Genomic DNA, 10,000 nt, shown 5'->3' with positions numbered 1-10,000 from the left:
TTGACCTTATGCTATGCAGTTGTTGGAAGTGAACTAGACGTTAAGAGGGATCAAATTGTTTTTGGGAAATGTGGTGAAAACGGCCATTATCTCACTACTCGTGTAACTTGGCAAAATGGGCTAGAATTACCCGAATAATTTGCTTCAATAGACAAATTTAGCCCTACATGTCATCGGTCGATAAGGTTTTCACTAGCAGTCTTTTACTATAGGTGCAAATTTTTCACAGCTGTTTCTATTTAGCAGTTAGAATAAGATCCTTACTTTGGGTGGTGACACAGCCAATGAATTGAACAATATTCGGCTGAGGGCTGTCTCCAATTACTTTGCCCAACCCAATTTCTCTCATCAGAGCAGTTTTTCCTTCCTGTCCAGATGTGGCTACAATAAATGACACCAGGGTACAATAAGATTGGTCACATGACTAGTTGGGGTGTTTCATGGATTTCTACCTCCTTGGTCATGAACTATTATGAACACGGTTGTTTTCCTCAGGCATGTTTTTGTCTCATTTTCTTTACGTCATGAGGCATTGTGAAAAACGGATTGACAGATTTGCCGGATACAAGGCTGGTATCAACGGAAGGCGATGGTGCGTTTCTTACCCTCCCTCCATTTGACAGCGCTCCATTTTACAGGTAATTAGAGCTCGCCAACCATTTGGGGGTATTTAAGTATCTTATATCGTATTTGATATATTTCGCTAAGGATTGGCGATTTTAAACTGCAATTTAGCAGTGGAAAATAGCCTCTATAAATGATTTTTACAATGAACTTTATCGCTTAATGTGCAACGGGGGAAAAAATGTGGTGTATTTGAGGCGAGACGTCGCCATGGAAGCTTAAAATAAAAGTTAAAGAACAAAATATCTTTACACACTTGTATTGAATACGAATCAAAAAGGAAAAAAGGATTAGGAAATCCATTAGGAGAAGGCGATCTATTTTGGTAGTCTCCGCATTCGTCTCGAGGTTAAGATAAAGGTGGGTAGCTTAAGAAAGTGTTGATTGAGAATTGATGATTTTTGCTGCACTCTTTCATAAAAGATAGTTATGATAATTTTTTCTTCCCCTTTCGACGTAGTTTATCGTGCATGTTGAACGAGGTTTTGTAAGCGCCTACGTGACAGGTACTTCATTAAAGCACTTAATATCGCAGTGGAAACTATAAACTAACAAAATGGATGATTGAACTGTGTAACGTGAAGTGCTAGATGTCTATCCCATATGAACCATGTGAGCGTTAGCCCTACTGATGGAACTGGGCCCACACAAGGAAGAGAAAAAACTCTGACCAGGGTGGGAATTGAACCCACGACCTTCGGATTAGATCTCCGCCGCTCTACCGACCGAGCTACAAGGTCAGACGGGAGCAGGCCGTGGGAACTGAAGACGTTAAAGTCACGGCAATGAACATGTACAAGTACAAGGAAAGGTTACGTTTATACAAACGTTGGTCGTGTAGCACTTATATTTCTAAACAGAGTTAACTGAATGGAGTGTAGTGTAACGTGAAGTGCTAGATTTCTATCCCATATGAACCATGTGAGCGTTAGCCCTACTGATGGAATTTGGGCCCACACAAGGACAGAGAAAAACTCTGACCAGGGTGGGAATTGAACCGACGACCTTCGGGTTAGATCTCCGCCGATCTACCGACTGAGCTACAAGGTCAGACGGGAGCAGGCCGTGGGAACTGAAGATGTTAAAGCCACGTAACCTTTCCTTATCAATTAACAAAGCCGAATCGTACTTACGAGAAAAGCACTTTGCTGCAACAAAACGTATGCCTCGTTTCCCATTTCCACGACTCAAAGTTGCTCGCCAAACTGTTCCAAATGCTCCGGAACCAATGACCTCCTCAAGAGAAATTTGGCCAAGTGGTACTTCCCATTTGTCCACTTCAACATTCAACAACTCCATTTCGAGTTCTTCCTTGGCACCACCTGATCTTTAATCCAGAAATGTTGAGTGTTAGTTCTCTCATTTTCCAATGGTGGGTTGGTTGCCGCTCGCCAAAGCCGTTTTTCATTTTGTCACAGGATGTTTCCAAAAGCGTAATTGGTTTGCTTATTTGATGCTGGAACACTCCCACAAATGATGCAAATATTGTAGTTCGAATGGCAGAAACCACTAAGTGGTAAGCAAGAGAAATGTCTAGCCCTTGCGATACGTTTAATTTCAGTTAATTTTTAGATGTTACGAAAACGGGAGTCTGTTCCCCAAGACGTTTGCAAAGTCAAAAGAATTCGAAATGACGTTCAGAGTTGCAGAAGCAAGGAGGTTGGTATATGATGCCCCAAAAGCCAGAGTGGGAAACCAAAAGCCATAGTTAATATCCTCAGCTGCCATTTTACAACGCCAGATAAGTTCATATTATGTATACTTAACAATCGCACACTTCTTGGGAAACAGACTTTTGATCTTAAAATAAATTTTGCGAAATTCACGTATCCTGGCCAACTCCCCTACACCTTCTCTCTCCTTCATTTTGTCTTGCTGCAAGGGAGGATGAGGGGACGAAACACCTCCACTATATATGGGCCTCTTCCAATGATTTTCTTTTCAATCTCAATTTAGTCTGCGGTCATGATTCGCGGCTATTTGGAAGAATACACCCGATTGGTTGTCATTGGCTGTGCGACCATGGACACGAGACCAACAACATTCAGAGCGTGGGGCGAAGCTAAAGATACATGGGGCATGGAGATGTGTTCTCTACGCTCATCCTCCCTTGCTTGTGGCTAGTTAGACTTGCCTCAAATCCACCTCACGAGAATCCCAGGAGTAAATGTTGTGGGGAGCGAAGCGTGATTTTTCGTACGCGAAGCGGATGAGCGAGCGACGAAGTCGCGAGAGGTCGACTTGTCTCACTCGCAAGGTTCATTTGCGTTTCGCGACAAAAAGGGGATGACGTCATTCGCAAGTCCTGCACTTGATGGCGCAATCCCACGAAAACAATCAAACATGTTTGTTTCTCCGAAATCGTCAGAGGAAATTTCTTGCCTTTGTGCTAAAGGTATCAGAAACAAAGACAAAATAAAACGAAAACTTATTTCAATCTCGAGTCGCCGCTTGGAAAGGAGATCTCCAGTGATACTTCTTTGGACCAACACTTTGTGCCGTAAATTGTGCTGATACAAACGAACACTAGTTCGAAAGATTGACAAGTAAGGGAAAGCTTCGAATCGTCAAGAAAGTCAATTGATTTCACTCATTAAAGATCAGGTAGGCTTCAGGTGTACGAGACGTGCTAGACCGGGATTAAAAGACATGCTAAACCGGGAACAAAAGTAGAGATAAGCTTATATCTTAGTGAAACTTACTCCTTAGCAGCTCCGGTTGGAGCAGACACAAACACAACTCTGCAAGACAGATATGCTTGAATTGTTTTTCCCTGATAGTCGCGCAGTTTGGAATATCCTGTGGTCTTATTAGCCTTAAGCCGCGGCTACACGAGCGATTTTTGTCTCGCGCCGGTGGTGCGATTTTTTTTCAGATTTTGGGCGTTTTCCATTTACCAAGAAATTCCGGAAATTCCGGTTGGGTTGTAAATGGAACACACGTTTTTGGTTTGTTTCACTGGAAAATTTCCGGAATAAACGGAACTTCTGAAAAGGTAGTCCTGTTTTCCCGTTGCAAACTTTCCGATGGAAATGTGTGTTCCATTTACAACTTTTGAAAGGTCTTACCACTTCCAGGCTATTCACGGCCACATTTTTAAATTTTGGCGCGAAAATCGCAATCACTGGGCGGCGAACGGACCTGAGTTAAATGGAACATGTTTTTCACCCGATGGAAATTTCCACCGAAATTTCCAGAAATTTTTTGTAAATGGAAAACGCCCTTTATCGCGTCGCCTGCGCGCCAGAGTGGCTACACTTGTGACAAATTTTGGCGACAAATTGAAGGCCGCGCGAATCGCATACTTCAAGAGACCTGGGCACTATAAAAAGACATTCCTACTTTAATACTCTTTAGTCGCGTCCCAAGCGCGGGCAAAAAGTCTACGATTTTGTTGCGAAAGTTTCAACTCTGGTGACTTTTTATTGCGATTTTTTCACCTGTCGCGTCGCCACTTCAAGGGTGGCTACACGTTTTATCTCGCGGTGGCGACGCAACAAAGTTTGAAAAAATCGCATCACCAGCGCGAGCAAAAAATCGCTCGTGTAGCCGCGGCTTTACGTTGAAAGTCACGCTTTACTGCACATGGCAACTCTATCCCCTGGGGTCCACGATTGGTCTCGCTCAGCGACCCGTTTTTGGGTCGTTAAAATTGGCGCCAATCAAGTATGAAAAGTCCTTCGTCCCGCGCGCCATCTACATTAGACGAAGGATTTTTCGAAAGTCTAGTGGCTAGTTATTGCAATGCTATGTAAATAAGGTGTCATACATAGAGTATACAATAGAGAGCTTAAGCACAAGGCGTTTGTCAAGTAGCCGAGGAGAAACTGGGTCGAGACCGACGTCCTTGACTTGACTTGCTTGCATTAAGGGCCCACAGACGGATTTTTCGCGCGTTGCTAAGGAAGTGAAATGTTACTAAATCAAAATCAAGATTTCTTTTAGAAAGACAAGAGATATGCTTTTTAAAAGTTGCAATCAAGGGTTAATATGAGGGGATAAACATTTTCAACGCATAACTTTTTAGGTTAGCATTTTCTGAAGTAGCGACTTTGGAGAAAAGTGTGTATATGCATCTTTCCCATGAAAAAGGAAAGTACATGCAGGAACAACCTCTAAGTTGTCCATCAAGATGAGACGTAAAGCGCCATCGCCTACGATACTTATACAATTGACCACGATGGAGTTTGTTTGCCTGAGTCATTTTCAATGCTTTGTAACGGTATTCGTCAATGTGTTGCTCAACAGCAACGATGTTAGTTGGACACCGTGTATGTTTCCAGCTGTTTATTGTACACAGCTCTATGATATTACAAAAATATTCCACTTGTAGCACAGGGATAGTTGTTCCTTATGCTCCACACGTAAGAGAAATATTTTCCTTCTGAAGTTCGTAAGATAGATTTGATATTGTGCCAAAAGTGGTATACAGAAATTTCCACGTAAAAGCCTACTTTCTAAATAAACATTTCAGGTATTCTTTGTCACAAGTGCCCATAGAAATTTTCACGTACATCCCAGTTGCTTAGACGAAAAGTTCCAGATATTCCTTGCCACAAGAAGTCTATTGAAATTTCTATGTACATCCCAGTTGCTTAGACAAAATAGTTTCAGATCGTGTCCGAAAAAAATTCAATGTAACAGACATTTGAAGGGCGTGGGGAACTTTTTATGATATAGGAAAACTGTCGTTAAATTTTAAGTTTTCGCTCAAGGGCTCCTAATTTCAAAGACATTCCCCGTATTAGTTGCGAGAAGGGTTTAGTGTAGCAATTATGAACGGGCGAAGTTTACGCTACAAAGTTCTTTGTTTGATTCCACGCAAAAAAAGCTCAACAGAGAGCTTCGACTGGTTAAGCCGCGTGCAAATGCACTGGATTTGTCCACTGAACAAGCTCTCAACAAGTTAAGTGCATTTGAACACCCTGTTGAGAGGTGTTGAGTCTTGTTGAGTAAAATTTGAAACTGGTCAAACTTTTCGCTCAACACGGCTCAACAGTTCCTTTGTTTCGCGGTCATCTATGTGTGACTCAACAAAGTCGAGTGCATTTGCACAGCTCAACATGTTGAGCCCACCCACGCGCAGTGCCCAGCGTATCCATTGGGAGTTTAAACATATCGAACATTTTACAAGATGGTAATGGTAAGTCTCCCCTGTTGCCAGAAATCTGATCGTCAACGCAAGCCTTTCTGGAGCAATTAATAACTTCTGTAGCACCAAGAATATCTTTTGGTGTTATGTAGGGCTCAATCATTCCTAGTATTTCACAAAAATTGCCATGGTTCATTCGCATCATTTCCTTGTAGTCTGCAGTGTCCTCGATCATTAGCTCTTTCACTATGTTGTTGTAGCATCCTTTACTGCTTCTACGCCGAATCCACGCTCTTGTTTTACCACGTCGTTTTTTTGACCTTTTGTCCTCATCAATGACTTCGCTTACTAGAAGTGCAGCCAAGCATTTTCATGTTCTGAGGAGATGAATATACCTAAGATTCTCAGATTCAACATCAGCCTTTGTGAAATCTTCGGAATGCTCAACATGTTGAGTCATTGTTGAGGTCATTTGAACACCCCGCTCAACAACACCTCAACAAACACTCAACATGTTGAGAGCTTGTACAGTGGACAAATCCAGTGCATTTGGACGCGGCTTTATTTCTTTGAAAGCCTGAGACAAAAGAGAATTAATGAAGCCTGTTTGTCCAACAGATCTGAATTTTGAACCAAAATGAAAGACATTTATAGAAATCTTCCTGGCAGAATAATAGATCTTCACAAGACATTTACTCTCGGGTGGTATAATTGCCTTGAAGATGTCTTGATATTTACATATAACACAAGTCTACCTCGTCAAAAACTCATGTCGTTCGAACAGTGCTACGTTACATGAAAATGTAAGTAAGTTTGATTTCTTTATCAGCAACATGCATTAATTTCCGAAAATACAAACCGCTTGTACAGCTCAACTAATATATTGATTTAGCCAAGCTAAAAGCGGAGCTCCCTGGTTATTTATTCTTACTGAAAGTAAGTGAAAAAAGAGGTTTTCGAATTGTCCGCGTTTTCGTGTTTCCGATTACTGCTTAATTAAATCATTTCCTTCGCTTTCTTCTGTAGACAAATTCATTGCTTAACTAGCGAATTCCCGGTAAATTTCACGCAAAAAACCGATATCGCATGAATCACGAAGCAATGAGTGCGATATCTGTTTTTCAAGCGCTTTTTACTTTGGAATTCACCAGTTTGGCAATGAATTTTTCTCGAATCACATTAGTTTTAAAAGAAAAGAAGCACACCCTCAGCGAGCGAATGGAAAAGGGAAAAAGCAATTTCAGAGTCAACTGTCAATAGCCAGCGAATCACGCTAAAACTAGTAATAGCTATCGCTAAGTGCCAATAAAACAGTCAATATAATACATAGTTTGCAGATTTATATCAGAGTTCCAAAATACCCAACAGTAGTTGTAATTTTTTTATTCGAAAGTACTGCAACTCAACTTATCTAGTTAACAATAATACAATAATTCAAATTGCACACTTTGTATCTCCAACAACAATGTAGATGTCGACGTGTTTTGCAATAACATGGAAAGTAGTGCTGCAATTTTTCAACGGCCGTAATTTTAACAGGAATATACAATAATTAAGTTGAATAAAATCAGTGCCGTGTAAAAAATCCCCAAGGCGTTTTCAGACGTTTCAGTGTGAAACTCTCTCGCACATGAAAGTTGCTTCACTTGAAGAATTTTTATTTTGCAACATACAGCCATAAATTATAAGTCAAATTGATCGTTGAATTGTGTACTTTGCAGACAACACATTTCCTTTGAAAATTAAATTAAACCGTTCACAACCAAATGATTACAAAACGAAAAAGAAACTGCTCTACTCGCGAGCCGAAATCTGAAATTGACAACAGCGGCCGATAAGAACACGAACGCCGGTTTAGTTTTGAGCTCGTTTACTCAATGTAGAACACGATGGTTCAAAACAAATATTAAAGAACACTAAAAGCAAGTGTACACAACAAAATGCTCAGGGAAATGGGAAAAATGTGTTTTCACTCACCTCCGAACACAAGATCATCAATAGTCGCGCGCGTCATGCAAGTTTGTCTAATGACATCACACATCATAACACGCGCTTTCATTGGTCCCTACTAAAATTTCCACGGAACCTTACATTACACTTTTCCCAGCACGATCGAGAATTTTTCTGACTGCTGCAATCCTTCGCGTGACATTAAGCTGGCCGCCTCGCAAGCCTCGCCCCATTCGCTCGGCTTGCTCGTTGGCAACTAAAACCCGTCGGGGACCTTTGTCAGTTCAAGGTAAAAAAAAAAGTTTTACTGATGTACTTTACTCCACTTTATCTCTGAAAACGAGATCATTGACATTTTGAGGTATTTCGTTGAAACACGCCAGCTTGGCTTGGAAAAAGAATCGGCAAAATACGGCAAACTAGAAAGGACAAACTTCAAACAACATCCGCTCCAACAAATTACCTGTAGGAGCTTTAAACAAACTTCTGAAAACACAAGATAGTAATATTTCTCCCTAATTTTACGAGAACTCATTGCGATTACGTGTTCATAACAGATTCGATACAGGGACCTAAAGGTCAGCAAAGACCTCATACCTGTTGACCGACAAAGAAAGGGCTTGACTTTGGGATGAGCGCACGAGCTTACTGAATGAATGGACACTACGAAGCTAAGAAAAAACCAAGCTTAATCTACAGTCCCAGATTCTTGGAAACCTCAGGCCTCGTTGTAATTGAGTCCCACATGCTTTAATTTTGTCCTGTTTTTGTTTATCTTTTTTACTGTCTTCTTTGCATGCAAGAGATACTAAGGTGTGGTATCATTTCTTTAAATGTACGGGGATTGAGGGATCAAATCAAGAGGCGAAGTATTTTTTCGTATTTAAGAGATGAAAAAGCAACTTTCTGTTTTTTGCAAGAAACTTATTCAAATTCAAATGACGAAGTGCTATGGAAAGCTGAATGGGGAGGTGACATCGTGTTTTCTCACTCTTGTCATAGCAGAGGCGTCTGTATTTTAACTCCAAAAGTCAAAGGAAAAATAGAGTTGCTATTTCAGGACAACTGTGGGAGAAAAGTCTTGATTACCTCACAAATAAACGGTCTAAAGGTATCTCTTTGTAATCTATATGCCCCAAACAATTCAGTAGATCAACTTCGGTTCCTGCAGGAATTAAACTGTTGTTTAATAGACAAAGCGGACATTACAACACTAATAGTTAGAGGCGACTGGAATTCTGCTCTCACGAAAAAGGTGGTGGAGCCCCGTGGAAACCAACACGTACTAACTCCCTGTTGATTACGATGGACATTTTCGACCTTATGGATATTCAAAGGATTCGTCATCCAAATGCGAAAAAATTCTCCTACGTGTCAAAGGCACTCAAAATGAGATCACGAATAGAGTTTTTTCTAATTTCCAAAAAAATTGAAAAACTTTGCAAGAAAGTTCGACATACAACCCTCTATCGCACCGGATCACATTTAATATACCTGTTGTTGGCATTGACAAAAGAAAATCCCAGAGGACCAGGGTTGTGGAAATTTAATAATTCTTTATTAACTGAAGAGTATAGCGCTAAAATTCGTGAATTGTACCCAATGTTCCGTGAAAAACTCTCTTATGTTGAAGATAAGCGACTTTTCTGGGAAATGCTCAAGATGGAAATCCGGAATGTTACAATCCCCTTTGCCAAAGGAAAGGCGAGTTTTGTTAGAAAACATGAAAGAGAAATAAAGGAGCGATTGGATAAGTTGGATAAAAAAATATGTAACAGCGCTGATTTGAATAACGTGGATCAAGAACTAAATGAATATGACGAATGACGAGCTTAAGAACGAACTTAAACTAATCTATGAAGTGAAAAGTAAAGCGACTATATTTAGAGCTAAGTGTTAATGGGTTGAAAACGGAGAGAAAGCCACCAAGCATTTTTTCAACCTAGAAAAAAGGAATTACAACCGAAAGGTCATTAATGAAATTGAAACCGAGGAGGGCGTATCCATAAAGGATAATAAGGAAATTTTGGCGAAAATTGAACAATATTATAGTGATCTTTATCGGTCCAAAATATTACTGATCATCCACAATAAAGTTTTAATAAGTCTACACAAAACCGTAAGCTTTCCGACGGGGATATATAGTAGATAGTGGAAACCTTACCAAATGAAAAATCACCCGGCGACGATGGGTTTACGGTTGAGTTTTATAAACATTTCTTTGATTTGGTGGGGTATGATCTTTTTGAAGGCCTTAATGCAGCCTACGATATTGGGCAACTGTCAATTTCTCAGCGCAGAGGTGTGATCACCCTAAAAGAAACTAAACGTGAC

The 10,000-nt window shown here is 40.5% G+C and overlaps 1 protein-coding gene across 1 annotated transcript in view; it reads right to left on the bottom strand.

The window, feature by feature from the left end:
• Positions 1-1,947, bottom strand: part of LOC138000873 (tyrosine kinase receptor Cad96Ca-like) — a 38,629-nt gene extending 36,682 nt beyond the window's left edge. The window contains exons 1-2 of the mRNA XM_068847549.1: positions 1,758-1,947; positions 265-381 (exon numbers count right to left, since the gene is read on the bottom strand). Coding sequence (XP_068703650.1) covers positions 265-381; positions 1,758-1,923 — 283 coding nt within the window. The 5' untranslated portion in view covers positions 1,924-1,947. The remainder of the gene's footprint in view (positions 1-264; positions 382-1,757) is intronic.
• Between the last annotated feature and the right edge of the window lie 8,053 nt (positions 1,948-10,000).

This window comes from Montipora foliosa, chromosome 4 (genome assembly GCF_036669935.1).
Source record: "Montipora foliosa isolate CH-2021 chromosome 4, ASM3666993v2, whole genome shotgun sequence".
NCBI lineage: Eukaryota > Metazoa > Cnidaria > Anthozoa > Scleractinia > Acroporidae > Montipora > Montipora foliosa.
The sequence above is the reverse complement of the archived record's forward strand: the minus strand, read 5'-3'. Positions and strand labels throughout refer to the sequence as shown.